Below are 15,878 nucleotides of genomic sequence, written 5' to 3'. Positions count from 1 at the left end.
AGTTTGTGAAGGATCACATTAATTCTTTTTTAATTGTTTGTAGAGTTCTCCAGTGAAGCCCCACAGACTTAGGCTTTTCTTTGCAGGACTTAAAAAAATTTTTTTTAGTACTAATTTAGTGTTTTTACTTGTTACTAACTGTTCGTATTTTCTATTTCTTCTCCGTCAGTTTTGATGGTTTGCGTCTTTCTTGGAATTTGTCTGTGTCATCTAAGTTATCTAACTTGTGGGCACAGTTGTTCATAGCATTTTCAAAATATAAACCTGAATATGCGGCTCCCTTTCTTAAATTAAATAATTTTTAGTACCATAATTTCCAGACATTTGATGTTATATTTAAAATGACTTAAATCTTTACTTGATTTGGTTTCTGCTTTCCTTTCCACTTTGAAGACCACTCCTCCACTCCAGACTGTCTCTTGTAGTTTAGCCATATAGCACTTCTTTCAGTTCCCTGGACACACTTTTACTCTGGATTTTAAAATATACTTTTCCCTCTGTCTAGAATACTTTGCAGCATCCCTTCTGGTAACTGGTTCACTCACCCTTAGATGACATTTCTTGTAGAGACTCTACTCTTAACTGTCCATGGTTGAGTTAGATGGCCTTCCTTTTTGATCATATAGACCTGTACTTTCTTTTGATTGTAAAACAGATCACACTTGTATTTATTACATGTCTTTCTTGACAATTATTGAATGGAGTTGGGGATATTATTAAGGAAAGGAAAGAAATCAAGGATAACTCCTAAAGTTTCTGAGTTGAATATTTTGAAACTAATGTAAGAGCAGTTTCAAGAATAAGATGATGTATTCAGTTTTGGAAATGCCGAATTTTGCAACTTGAACAATATCCAAATGAATACGTACAAAAAGAGTGTGTGCATGCCCTTCTTAGTTTTGGTAAAGCTGCCATGTTGCCTCTTTGTCTTCCTCCTTTCTCCTGTCAGACTGAGTCCTTGGCTGCAGGAACCATGCGTGCTCCCCTCGGTTTTGTTAGCTGGCACATCATTTATGCTTAGTAACTACAAGTTGACTGAGTTGTAAATAGTAATGCCCATATATCAGTTACATGATATTTTAATTTTATTATAAATATTTCACTTGGAAAGTATGCCCAAGAGAAGGAGTTATGGCTGACCATAGAAAATTTTAGTTTAGGGGGAAAATACTGTTCGGGTTTTTCTCTTTACAATGATTCATTCATATATTTTCATTTCAACAGACTCAAATCTTATTTTATCTTTTTAAACTATTTTTCATACACTTTTTTATTAAAAATTGTTTGCTTCTTGTCCTAAATGCTTTGCTCTCTTCTGTCTTTTGTGTAGGACTATAATGATGAAATCAGGCAGGCACAGCTCCAGGAATTAACATATTTGAATGGTGGTTCCGAAAATGCCGATGTCCCAGTGGTTCGAGGGAAACCTACCTTACGTACAAGAGGTGTACCAACCCCAGCAATAACCAGGTAGGTGTGATTAATTGACTTGCCTTGTTGTTGTTAGAATGGGGTGTCATGGCAACAGTTTTCCTGTTTTCTTTATTAACAGGTAAGCAGGTCTACCAGTGTGTTGGTACAAAGCCTGTGGGAATGCTTTCAGGCAATATTGTATCATATTAAGAGTATTCATTTGGACTGCAGTATTCTTGGGCTTCCCTGGTGGCAGGAGACATGGGTTCAATCCCTGGATCAGGAATATCCCTGGATGGAGGAAATGGCAACCCACTCCAGTGGAAAAAATCCCATGAACATAGGAAAAATTGGAAAACATAGAAACACTGGAAAATTCCCATGAACATAGGAACCTGGCGGGCTAAAGTCTCTGGGGTCACAAAGAGTCAGACACAATTGAGCGTGCACATTCCTGGGCTTAAATATGACCTGTGCCACTTACTAGCTAATGAATGATAAGTTTATTTAATCACTCTCATTTTATTAATCCCTTAATTCTTTAAAATGTAAGCGATAGCTTTGATGCACAGATGGACATCGTGGAAGCTTGTGCTTCCTTTTGAGTGCAGCTGGCATCAAGTTGGTTCTGTGCCGCGTCTCCAGTGGCGAGCAGTGCCAGGTGCCAGGTAAATGTCCCCATGCCTGTTCTCTTTTTATTTCCTGTAGCTGCTCTGTGGTATCTGATACTCCGCATCTCGTCCTCATGACCCTTTTAAACATGAAAAATGTTTTAATGAATTATAAGTCCGTTGAAGCAAACTGTAGATAGAGATATGACTCTTAAACCTATTTGAGAATTATTTTTAAGTTTTTAATCTTTGACCTCGAAAGAACCCAGTGGAAATTAGTCACACGGATTTTTTTTTTTTTTTTTGCTAGTGACTACATGTATTTTTTCAGGTAGTTTTGCATAAAATAATTTTAAATAGGCATATTCCATATAACCAAGTGCATTTGGAGGACTAACAAGTCAGTTCCCCTGGGGGGTGTTGCGGATCAGCACACTGTCAGAGCACTTACAGACAGGTGTTATTGCAGTGTAAAATAAACACAGACCTGGGCATGGCACCAGGTGGGTTTTCTCTATGAAACAGGCTAATAATAATAGGATTGCTGCAGAGGATTTAATGAAATAATTTATGTAGCTGTTCAGTAAATGGTAAATCTCTTTCATTTCCATTTCTCCTAATGTTAAATAATTTACTTGAAATCATAAAAAATTACATATTTGGTATATTAGTTTCCTGTGGCTGTTGCAGTCAATTACTACCAATTTGGTGGCTTTAAGCAATAAAAATTGGTCACAGCTCTGGAGGCTAGATGTCTACAGTCAGCTAAAGGAGGCCACAGCCTGGGTGTTGACAGCTCTCCCCCTGGAAGTGGTAGCAGGAATCCTTTTCTGGACCCTTCCAGCTTCTGGGCCTGTGAGGAGTCCTCACCTTGAGGCCATATCTGCTCTCTCTCCTTCCCCTTGTCTTGCTCAGTGCCGTTGGCCCGCCTCCCGATGGGGAGCACGTGCCTGTATTTAGAGCTCACCTGGAGTGTCACGCTCGCCAAGGCCCATTTTACCCCTTGGATGGAGAGCACACAGCACGGGCAGGGCCTCGCTTTAGGGGGTGCTCTGTCCCCAGATCAGACCTCTCATTGTACTGTCTGGCTGTCATGTTTTCAGTTACATAGAAAATGTTACCTTATGAACAGGCAGGAAGGCAGAAACTTTGTTTGGGGAGTGTAATGTCTAGAGAAACCCCTCTATCCACCCAGATGAAAAAAAAAATATTCTTGATGACAACATATGCGTTGCTTACCATTTTAAGCTTTTCCATTGCCTTGGTGGCTGATGTTCTTGGATAGCATTGCTGTTCAGTTCACAGGTCAGAGCCCGTGGTTTAGTGTGTGGAGTCATGGCAGGCTGTGCTGACTGAACCCCTTCATGAGGGTACTTCTGGACGCTGCTTCCTCCCTCCGTGTGACTCCATGGCACCACATCTTCCAGACACTCTTGTTAAACAGGATTAAATTCATGTTCCTCTAAGAGGCATACAGTGCCCTTCTGTACTGTTCTTAAGACCTGCCTCCCGATTGGTCTTTATTCATTACTTTGCCGTGTTTCCTGTGTTTAGCACCTAGCCCCACCACTGGGTGGACCTGTGTGCTCCCTGCTTCCAGACCTTTGTTCACATTGTTCCTGCATCTGCAGTCTTCTCTCCGCCGCTCACCTGTTGAAATCCTACTTGTCTGTGCACCCCAACTTACTTCAACAAGCACTCAGTGCGCCCACTGCTGACAGTACTTCCTGAGCATATTACAGAGCTTGACTAGGTTAAGCCTCACCAACAGCCCTGTGAGGCGGATGCTGCTCTGCTCATCACCACGTCACGAATGAGGACAGTGGGCAGGGAACCTGGGGGAATGTGGGCAGTCTGGTTCTGGAAACCTGCCTCTCCCTCTCTTTGAGCCTCCCCTTCAGTTTTCATTCAGAATCTTGTTTTTTTCTTCCACCCATTCTTTCCTTGCCATTTTTCCATAGAAATTTCATTCTGTCACTTTTGTTATATTTTATTTATAGCACAATTAATGCAAACTACGATGAGAAATTTGTATTTTTACTACTTTTCCTCATCAGATCATATGGTAACTTGCTGTAAGTTAATATTCATCTGACAGAATAAAAGTTAATTGATACAGAAAGTATTAGGGTAGAAAATTTAAAAATCCTAAGAGTGAGATTGATTAATACACAAAAAGGTGCATGTTATTTTGTAAGGTTGGCAAAATTGGTCTTCAGATTATGCTTTGTCCTTTCTAGTGGCCAAAGCTGAGGAGAATACAGTTATAGAATTCACGATGTATAAATGGCTAAAAACAGTCATAAAATGAAAGACAGATGTGCTTACTGCATCCTCGCACTTTAGTCCTGGGACTGTTGGAAGCTCCTTGGTGGATCTTCACCACACCCAACCCCTTGGAAGTCATTTTGATTTTCGCTCTAAAATTATCCATAAATCTGCTTTGCTTTGATCCGCTTTCTCATTCTCCATTCCAGCCAGATTGGTCTCCTTTCTGTTCCTCAAATAGGCCAGCCCAGTCTCTCTCCATGTCCCTGGCCTTCCTTCCTCCTCCCCGGAAGGCCTGTCTGCAGTCACCTGCCCACCCCTTAGCACCTTGCTCTCAGCACACCCAGGCACCTTTCCGAGAAGCCTTTGCCATCTCCTTGTTTGAAAGGGCCACCCTGTAGCCCAGAATCCAGTCCACACACCCTTCTTGGTTATGTAACAGCATTTATCAAACTGAATTTCCCTTTCTGACTTGTTCACATTTTCACTGGTGACTCCTTGCTGCTGCTACTGCTAAGTCCTTAGCATAATATAAAACCTTAAAGGATCTTGGGTCCCTAATACATGGCATATAGGACTCAGGAAATAAATGTTGAGTGAATTCAGTACATTTGCAAATTCCTTACACTCTTCTGATGAAGTGTTGACATTTACAGCACTGTTAGTGTAGTTCTTGTCTGCCACGTGACTGATTTACTGTGGGAGTCGCCTGTTGGGACTGGTCACACGGATGGCCCCACTGGGGAATGTCTCCGTGGAGCAGGTCATTCCTGGGATCTTCTTGCATGCTCCCCACTGTTCTCACTTTAGGATACATTTCTGCTAAAAGATGTAAATGATCTAAAATTAAATCCCGCCATAGGGAGTAATAGGTACTTTAATAGAACCTTTTCATTCAGTTTCAAATGAGAGGACTAAACTTACTCCTTTCTTACTAGGAGATAAGTAAGTTGCTTTTTTTCCAGTCTACCCTGTACCGACTGTGACAACGTCACTTCAGTCCTTGCAAGGACCCCAGCAGAGAAGTGTCAGGGAAATTAGGATTGATGCCACTCCAGGCAAACTTTTGTTTAGTTTTATGTTTTTCTCCACAGGGTTTCTACCCCTTGTTTTGCTGCTGGCTGGATGTTCAGGGCGAGACAGAGCTGAGCCCTCAGGGATGCTCCCTTCCTTCCACTCTGCAGAACAGCAGGCTGGTTCTGTGTACCTTTTCCACTGGCCTTGTCTCTGACCCCTCTGGCTCTTCCCCCAAGTAGCAGCAGGCAGTGCTCTCTCCTTGCATTTGTTACCAGAGACAGCAGGGGAGAAAAGTGAATACAGCCTATCTCTCTAGGTAGTAAATACGCATTCTCCAGTGTTGGGTGCTACATGTAGTGGGTTTGTTTCAACTTAGGACTTGAGGCTGACCTTATCAACTCAAGACCTTTTATCAAATGGGGGAAATTTCAGCTACAGTTTCTTCACATACTTTGCCTTCCCCTTCTCTCTTCTCTTCTTGGATGGCAGTCTCAGGTTAGATCTTCTAACTGCACTTGCCAGCCTTTGTGCCTAGTGCAGGACCCTGCAGCACACTCGCAGGCTGCCGTAAAGAGTTTAAACTGTCTTGGGGCCACAGCAGAGATCTGCAGCTTCCAGACGCTGTGTGAACTGTCAGCGTATGGTGATCATTTGTCGTCTTAACGTTAGATCATGCCCCACTGATATTAATGATATTGTGTTTTAATACGGCTAGCACCTCAGTAGCTGGTAAATTCTAGCCACAGTCGCGTTGACTAGTGGGCACCACGTAACTTCTCAACCGTGGAATCAGAAAGGACGTGGTCACCCTCATTTTTGCATCAACACTAACCTTCACGTGGTACCTATTCTCCTTTTAAAATGGATTATGAATAATATCATAGATGCTGAAGATTGTTTTAATGACAGAAAATGATATATTTTTCTCCACAGTAGGTGAAGTTATGAGAAATGTTATCAGGAAAACTGAATAGTTAATATATGGGCCATAAATATTTCACCAGCATATGATATGATTTACATTAATCTACCAATCTATATTAAAAAGTCCTTTTTTATTATTAAGGAAAGGCTGGAAATAGGAAAAAATGATCTATTTCTTCTTCTACTAAATTATAAGTTTCCAATTGGAAAAAAAACCCGTTAATTTGGGATGGTATATAAATTGTTTGATTCCCTCCTGGATTTGCCTTCTGAGGACCTTGTACCACCTGACCTGTCAGAACTGTTTCACCCCTTCCTTCCAACTGTGTCCACTGTCCGTGTGTCAGGACACACGTGCTTCTCGCTGCAGGCAGAGGCTGGAGGACTTTCCCTGGAAATGAGCTTCTCTGCTTGGCTTGCCGTAAGCCCAAAACTATCCCTCTGTCCTCAGCACACACTGCCTTTCCTCCCTCGTGCTCTCTGAGTTAGTACAGCCATACTAGAGTTGATTAAGGAGAGACAGAAGAAAAGCCTGTGGTTTCTTTTCAAATCGCCTTACTAGGTTTGGGGATGACACTAACTGAGGCGAATAACATGGCAAACAATGAGAAAACGTGCAACTAGAACTTGTCTTGTAAATGCCAGCCTGGAACGGAGCACGGTTCTCCTGGTCACAGCACCAGAGCACCCTGGCTCTTCAAAAGTTTAATCAGCTTTTTTCCTCTTTGAATGTGAAGTCAGTTTCTGGTATTAGGTCATTTAATGTCACACGTTTCCTGAGCTCTTTCTGTGACAGGAAGTGAAGTTACACAGATGGTGACTGAGTCATTGTCCGGCCGTTCAAGGAGCGTAAGAGGAAAGTCAGAGGAGCGAGTAGTGTGGCAGACTGGCTGAAAAGAGGACGAGAGGTATGAGGAAGAGTGGAGTGAAATTGAAATGAAAATGGGGAGCATGAGCCCCGACATACTCAGGAGAGGGAAGTCATCCTGCACAGAGGGGCCAGGGCTTGAACACAGGGAGACTGATGCGATATGCCTGGAATTGGAGCGTGGCTACAGGAGAATCAGAGTCACCCAGGCACGTCTGTGTGGGTGGTCTCAGGGGACTTCCCTCACTAAGCCTAGTTTCTTCATCAGTGAAATGGGGACAGAACATTGAGCACACAGTAATCCAAATCCTACTTAATTTTTTTTAACTGTCCCATTGAACCTTCAGTTCAGTTCAGTCGCTCAGTCGTGTCCAACTCTTTGCGACCCCATGAATCGCAGCATGCCAGGCCTCCCGGAGTTCACTCAGACTCACGTCCATCGAGTCCGTGATGCCATCCAGCCTTCTCATCCTCTGTCGTCCCCTTCTTCTCCTGCCCCCAATCCCTCCCAGCATCAGAGTCTTTTCCAATGAGTCAACTCTTCGCATGAGGTGGCCAAAGTACTGGAGCTTCAGCTTTAGCATCATTCCTTCCAAAGAAATCCCAGGGCTGATCTCCTTCAGAATGGACTGGTTGGATCTCCTTGCAGTCCAAGGGACTCTCAAGAGTCTTCTCCATCACCACAGTTCAAAACCATCAATTCTTCGGCAGTCAGCCTTCTTCACAGTCCAACTCTCACATCCATACATGACCACAGGAAAAACCATAGCCTTGACTAGATGGACCTTAGTCAGCAAAGTAATGTCTCTGCTTTTGAATATGCTGTCTAGGTTGGTCATAACTTTTCTTCCAAGGAGTAAGCGTCTTTTAATTTCATGGCTGCAGTCACCATCTGCAGTGATTTTGGAGCCCCCCAAAATAAAGTCTGACACTGTTTCCACTGTTTCCCCATCTATTTCCCATGAAGTGATGGGACCAGATGCCATGATCTTCATTTTCTGAATGTTGAGCTTTAAGCCAACTTTTTCACTCTCCTCTATCACTTTCATCAAGAGGCTTTTTAGTTCCTCTTCACTTTCTGCCATAAGGGTGGTGTCATTTGCATATCTGAGGTTATTGATATTTCTCCCGGCAATCTTGATTCCAGCTTGTGTTTCTTCCAGTCCAGCGTTTCTCATGATGTTCTCTGCATAGAAGTTAAATAAGCAGGGTGACAATATACAGCCTTGACGTACTCCTTTTGCTATTTGGAACCAGTCTGTTGTTCCATGTCCAGTTCTACCTGTTGCTTCCTGACCTGCATACAGATTTCTCAAGAGGCAGGTTAGGTGGTCTGGTACTCCCATCTCTTTCAGAATTTTCTCCAGTTTATTGTGATCCACACAGTCAAAGGCTTTGGCATAGTCAATAAAGCAGAAATAGATATTTTTCTGGAACTTTCTTGCTTTTTCCATGATCCAGCGGATGTTGGCAATTTGATCTCTGGTTCCTCTGCCTTTTCTAAAACCAGCTTGAACATCAGGGAGTTCACAGTTCACGCACTGCTGAAGTCTGGCTTGGAGAATTTTGAGCATTACTTTACTAGCATGTGAGATGAGTGCAATTGTGCGGTAGTTTGAGCATTCTTTTGCATTGCCTTTCTTTGGAATTGGAATGAAAACTGACCTTTTCCAGTCCTGTGGCCACTGCTGAGTTTTCCAAATTTGCTGGCATATTGAGTGCAGCACTTTCACAGCAATCTTTCAGGATTTGAAAGAGCTCAACTGGAATTCCATCACCTCCACTAGCTTTGTTCATAGTGATACTTTCTAAGGCCCGCTTGACTTCACATTCTAAGATGTCTGGCTCTAGATTAGTGATCACATCATCATGATTATTTGGGTCGTGAAGATCTTTTTTGTGCAGTTCTTCCATATATTCTTGCCATCTCTTCTTTATATCTTCTGCCTCTGTTAGGTCCATACCATTTCTGTCCTTTATCGAGCCCATCTTTGCATGAAATGTTCCCTTGGTATCTCTAATTTTCTTAAAGAGATATCTAGTCTTTCCAATTCTGTTGTTTTCCTCTATTTATTTGCATTGATAGCTGAAGAAGGCTTTCTTATCTCTTCTTGCTATTCTTTGGAACTCTGCATTCAGATGCTTATATCTTTCCTTTTCTCCTTTGCTTTTTGCCTCTCTTCTTTTCACAGCTATTTGTAAGCCCTCCCCAGACAGCCATTTTGCTTTTTTGCATTTCTTTTCCATGGGGATGGTCTTGATCCCTGTCTCCTGTACAATGTCATGAACCTCATTCCATAGGTCATCAGGCACTCTATCTATCAGATCTAGGCCCTTAAATCTATTTCTCACTTCCACTGTATAATTATAAGGGATTTGATTTAGGTCATACCTGAATGGTCTAGTGGTTTTCCCTATTTTCTTCAATTTGAGTCTGAATTTGGTAATGAGTTCATGATCTGAGCCACAGTCAGCTCCTGGTCTTGTTTTTGTTGACTGTATAGAGCTTCTCCATCTTTGGCTGCAGAGAATATAATCAGTCTGATTTCGGTGTTGACCATCTGGTGATGTCCATGTGTAGAGTCTTCTCTTGTGTTGTTAGAAGAGGGTGTTTGCTATGAGCAGTGCATTTTCTTGGCAAAACTCTATTAGTCTTTGCCCTGCTTCATTTTGCATTCCAAGGCCAAATTTGCCTGTTACTCCAGGTGTTTCTTGACTTCCTACTTTTGCATTCCAGTCCCCTATAATGAAAAGGACATCTTTTTGGGGTGTTAGTTATAAAAGGTCTTGTAGGTCTTCATAAAACCATTCAACTTCAGTTTCTTCAGCGTTACTGGTTGGGGCATAGACTTGGATAACTGTGATATTGAATGGTTTGCCTTGGAGACCAACAGAGATCATTCTGTCGTTTTTGAGACTGCATCCATTGAAGCTTAGACTATGGCATAATTTCTTTTCTGATTACTCAGAATGACCCCTCACTAAAAACTGAAGTCCTGTAGCACAGATACTTCTTACAGTTTCTCCTCCATCATCAGTTGAGCAGGAGAGTTTTCTTGTCCCTATATGGTCAAGCTGGGTCCACAGATTATTGTTTGTGTGTGCAGAAAGCATGTCTTAAGGATCACTAACTTACTGAGCTCACGGGCAGGATGTGGGGCTCATGCCACCATTGTTTCATAATTTGAGGACATGTCTCATGTTTTTGTTGCATGGTTTTGTTGCTCAGCAAGCCTGCTTGGTTTTGTGGTTAAGCAAACCTACTTTCTTGGGAAATCGTTAACTTACAGGAGTCTCCCATATTTTTTCTATGGATACTTAGAATCACCTAGTGGAATTAACTGTTTAATCCCTTGTTTTGTCCCTTCACTCTGTCCCTATCAGATGAATCACAGCGGAAAGAAGAGAGATAGCCGGCAGGTTTCATAACAGGTCTGTAACCTCTGGGTCCAAGCCACACACAACAGCACTTGAGAGCTTGCTGGACATACAGTCTCAGTGCCAGCCTAGACCTCCTGATGTCGACGCTGTCCTGAGACCAGGCCCGGGTGCTCTGGGTGCTGAAGTAAAGTGTGAGAGGAGAAGCGGGCCCAGCCGCACGTGTCAGGATCTACAGAGGTGCTCTGGGTGAGAGCTGCCCCAGTCCTCTCTTGAGAACGTCAGTCTCCCTCGCCCTGATGGTTTCTTATGTTTAGTCTGAGGGATTGAGACCTTAGGCTGCATTTACCTTTCCCTTCTGTCTGGCCTCTTTCCCTTCTCAACCTCTGGCAAGAAAAAAAAATCTCAATGATTATACTTGACTCTTAGAAGCACACCCCATCAGAGATGAAGAAAAGCTGTCACACGTGTCAGGGATTCTGTGGGAAAGTAAAGCACCACTCAGGTCATTACTGTATCAAGGCTGATCCCCGGATGGATCTCAGGGAGGGCTTTTCTTACTGTGACACTGGCTAGACCTTGACTGTATCCACAGGCCCCTGCTATGGTCAGCTGTAGGCCCTTTTCTTCCTGAGGCTCAGGCCTCATCCAGCTAATAATGCTGGAGCTGACTTGAGCTAATTCACCAAATTCATTGTTTTGTTCTGTACTTTTGCTTCTCATAAAATATATAGATAAAAGCCAAACACCGTGATACACGTTTATACCCTTATTCTACCACACTGCATTACTGCTGCTAAATGTATAGAAGGTACATAAACATGCTGCTGCCGAACGTGTAAGATGAGACCTAGTGCAAGCTGTACCTTCTGCCATCTCTCTCTTCTCACTCTTTGGTCAGCAGCCAGAAGGACAGCATTAAGGACAGAGTCCACATAGTGATCGCCACTTACTGAGAGCCTGTTTTTGCTTGGGCACTTGATATAGTTGTAATCCTCACAACTATTCCACGAGAGCTGGATCTTATTTACTGGATCAGTGGATGGGAAACCCAGGCTCAGCAACCCAGTGATGACAGGACTAGATCTGAGTATTGAGGCCGAGTGTGTTGGAACCCAAAGCATGGGCTTTTTCATCATATCCTAAAACCTCTTCAGTTCAGTTCAGTTCAGTCGCTCAGTTGTGTCCAACTCTTTGCGACCCCATGAATCACAGCACACCAGGCCTCCCTGTCTATCACCAACTCCCGGAGTTTACTCAGACTCGCGTCCATCGAGTCAGTGATGCCATTCAGCCATCTCATCCTCTGTCATCCCCTTCTTCTCCTGCCCCCAATCCCTCCCAACATCAAAGTCTTTCCAATGAGTCAACTCTTCGCATGACGTGGCCAAAGTACTGGAGTTTCAGCTTTAGCATCATTCCTTCTGAAGAAATCCCAGGGTTGATCTCCTTCAGAATGGACTGGTTGGATCTCCTTGCAGTCCAAGGGCCTCTCAAGAGTCTTCTCCAACACCACAGTTCAAAAGCATCAGTTCTTCAGCGCTCAGCCTTCTTCACAGTCCAACTTTCACATCCATACATGACCACTGGTAAAACCATAGCCTTGACTAGACGGACCTTAGTCGGCAAAGTAATGTCTCTGCTTTTGAATATACTAACATATAAACTAAATAATTAGTTCCTAATGGATCAATAACTTTTTGTATTCATTCAAAGCACGGTTCCCATGGAAAAAACTTGTTTTGATTATTTTCATATCTGACCTGCAAAACCAGAAATCAAGATCACTGTGCTGAAAAATGCAAACACACAGAAGCATTACAGTCACACACGTTTGCCAGCTTATGAAACCGTGTATTCAGATGGGTTAGGTTTCTGCTTTTCCATTATCCCTGTTCTGAGCAGTGCAGCACCCAGTCCTATCTGTTTGAAGCAACTTTTCAAGTAAAAAATAAACGAGTTCCCATTGATTATCATTTTAAATCTCATCTCACAGACACATTTTCTGCACTCACCCCATGTTGTCAGTCCTGCCAATTAGCTCTGCCCTGAGCTTGATCTGCAGCGTTGGGTGAGCGTGCACGGCGGTTCAGCGGGATGTGCATGCTGGCCGTGCCTCCATCATGACTTCCCTTGCCAAGAGCTTCATACAGCACTAAGGCTGTTCTGCTTCACACCCTTCCTGTGGGGTTTCAGACTCTTAGAGATGAATCTTCAGAGTGTCTTTTGTAGATAAGTGTCCCGAGCTACATGCATCAAATGACTCGTCTGAAACTCTGTAACGGGTTCTTTAGTGTGATTCCTATACCCAGTGGGCACATAACCTGATAGTGTCAATGCTGATGGGAAGAAATTATGAGGTTCTTAAATATAAATTTATGTTTTCAATTTAAAAGACTTGGATTTATACAGTCAAAAATATTGAATATTTTGTGATTGATATAGTGCCTTGGATGACAGGAATGGGATATGAGATAAAGAAGCAGGAGCCTTAATTAGTTTGCTTATACAAGGAATGACTGACATAACACAGATGAGTCAGATGTACCAGAAGTAGAAACTATTCTCTAATTACATTGAAGATTTTTTTAGATATATAATGGAGATAAAAAGATGAGTAAGACTAAAGATATGATGTCTGTCAATACAGTTCAGAAACATTGAAATTTGTTTAAGTTATTTTCAATAGGAAATGTGCTAAATACTGTGTGTGACCTGTGCCATTTTTCCTTCCCCATAACACCAAGAAAAGAGTTCTCACAGTTGAGGAAACTGTCCTGGGAAGTTCAGACCCTTGAATGTTAACTGGAGGGCAGAGTTAAATAACCACAGTCAGGAATCGCATTCAGATCTGAATCCAGCGTCCTCATTCTTGACCACCAATTTTACTGCACCAATTTTTATGGCCTAGTATTTAAATATATATATATATATGTGTGTGTGTGTGTATATATATATATATGTATATATATATATAAAACTTACAATGCTTGAAAAATGGGTAACACAAGTTCCCTAAAGGTGAAAGTCATATATTTTGCTTTTTTTTTTTTTTAATGATTTTGACAGTTTTGAGGCATACAAATCAGGTTCTTTGTAAAATGTTCCTTGTTTGGGATTTGTCTAATATTTTTCAGATTAGCTCAGGCTTATTAGTTTGGGGAACAAAAACCACAGGGTAAATAGCTATTTTTATTATATCATATCATGGAAACATACTATTTGCATGGGCTATCAATGTTAGCCACTTAGCAAATTTCAGTTATTCGTTGCAGTTTACAGGAAAGCAGTTGACTTACGAACTTTGTATCCAAGACCTGTTTCATGTGCTTGTTAGTTCTGGTTTACTGTTTGCTTGTATGGTTGCTTTTTTTAAATCTTGATCTGGTTGGTTCTTTGGAAATTTTTACAGGAAAATGATGTCACCTGAAAACAAAGTTTTGTTTCTTCCTCCACAATCTTGAAAGTTTTAATTCCTTTTTGTGCCTCATTGAGTTAGGTAGGACTTCTAGTACAATAGGAATGGTAAGGCTGGACATCCATGCCTTCTTCCTAATCTTAAGGGGAAGCATTCAGTCTCTCACCATTTGATGTGTCATTAGTTATAGGTTTTTTGTAGATGTTCTTTTTTAACCTGAGTGAATGTATCTCCATTTGGTAAGATTTTTTTTGATCATGAATGACCTTGTATTTCATTGAATGCTGCTTCTGCTTTATATGATCTTAAGATTTTTCTTCTTAAGCCTTCTTGGTGTGATGGATGGATCACATTGATTCTCCTTAATGTTGAAGCAACCTTTGATGAAAGTATCTCAGTTGTGTCCAGCTTTTTGAGAACCCATGGACTATACAGTCCATGGAATTCTCCAGGCCAGAATACTGAAGTGGGTAGCCATTCCCTTTTCCAGGGGATCTTCGCAACCCATGGATTGAACCCAGGTCTCCTGCATTGCAGGCAGTTTCTTTACCAGCTGGGCTACCAGTTGAAGCAGGCTTGCATACTTGGAATAAATCTTACTTTATTTTTGAGGATTTTTGCATCTTTGTTCATGGGAGATACCAATTTATAAGTTTTTTTTTTCCATTTTATAATATATATAATGTCTTTTGTTTCTCCTTGGACCACATATCTCTTCCTAGGGAGGTCAGAGACCACCTAGCCCAGCCCTGTCACCCCTCTCAGCCTCTCTGTCTCCCAGCACCTTGGCCAGTCATGACTCCCACAGGTGGACTTAGAAAAAAAAGTCTTGGGAGACACCTCCTGTGATAGGTCCCCATGAGAGCTCAAGGCCAAGTTGGGGCTGGTCACTTCTGTCATCCCTGGTGGCTCAGGCCAGGCCCAGCCTGTAATGCAGAAGTAATTTTCAGGAGGCATTTCCAAAGACCAGCCACAGGGAATGTGTTGGGAGAAGTTCCCTCTGATTTTACTTACTGGTAGAGAATGTGGAAGACTGATATAATTTCTTCTCAATGTTTGATAGGTTTCGCCAGTGAATCCTCTGGATCTGATGCTTTCTTTTTTGAAAGATTATTATCAATTAAATTTCTTTAATAAACATAAGATTATTTAATTCTCTTCTTGTGAGATTTGGTCATTTGTGTATTTAGAGGAATTAGTCCAGTTCATCTAAGTTAACAAATATGTGGGCCTAGAGTTGTTCATAATCTTCCTATTTTTATCTTTCATGTCCTTGAGGTCAGTAGTGTGACCCTCTCTTTCATTTCTGATATTGTTGTTTTTCCTTGTTTAGCCTGTCTAGAGGTTTATTCATTTTATTGATCTTTTCAAAGAGCCGGCTTTTGATTTCATTAATTTTCTCTGTTGTTTGTGGAATTTGCATTTTCAGCTGTGTATTTACTATCCCAATCAAACTAAAGAAGAAGGAGAGAACTGGCGTACAGGCAGCCATATCAGCTGCTCGGTTCTCTTTGTTTGCAGGACGTTGTCCACAGGAGGTAGGCCTGACTGGTTATTTTCCAGTGGAGTCAAATATCTGTCTTCATTTCTTCATAGGACTTGCACACTTGCTCAGGTTTTAGCTGCCTCCTTCCTTCTTCTCTTGACTTGAAGTCTCATATTTTATGTTAGAAATACATGAATATGTTGCATTCTACTACAGAAAATATATGTTTATTTCACTTAAGAACTATGCTTTCCATCCTATCTAGTAGATATGTTATTTGAGAAAGTCCATTTTATTCCCTCTCTCATGGAATCTGGTGTGTATTTTGGTCCTGGGTTTGCTGTCTGTGTGTTCTCAGACAGCCTTAAGATCCCTGTGGGGCTCTGTTTTCTTGTCCACAGACGAGCCAGTAAGGCCCGGGTCGCAGTGTTGGAGTGAGGACTGGCTGAGACTCTGGTGGGGTGTGATGGTCCCAGGGGATGCAGCCTCCCCAGA

The 15,878-nt window shown here is 42.0% G+C and overlaps 1 protein-coding gene across 2 annotated transcripts in view; it reads left to right on the top strand.

Annotated features, from left to right (window-relative positions):
- The window catches only part of KHDRBS3 (KH RNA binding domain containing, signal transduction associated 3), a 159,060-nt gene that overhangs the window by 90,293 nt on the left and 52,889 nt on the right, over positions 1 to 15,878 (top strand). For both annotated transcript variants that reach the window (XM_040262080.1, XM_040262082.1), the window contains exon 5: positions 1,331 to 1,470. In XM_040262080.1, coding sequence (XP_040118014.1) covers positions 1,331 to 1,470 — 140 coding nt within the window. The remainder of the gene's footprint in view (positions 1 to 1,330; positions 1,471 to 15,878) is intronic.

Source organism: Oryx dammah, unplaced genomic scaffold, assembly GCF_014754425.2.
Source record: "Oryx dammah isolate SB20612 unplaced genomic scaffold, SCBI_Odam_1.1 HiC_scaffold_19, whole genome shotgun sequence".
NCBI classification, from domain to species: domain Eukaryota; kingdom Metazoa; phylum Chordata; class Mammalia; order Artiodactyla; family Bovidae; genus Oryx; species Oryx dammah.
Note: the sequence above shows the minus strand (reverse complement) of the source record. Positions and strands in the feature narration are given on the sequence as shown.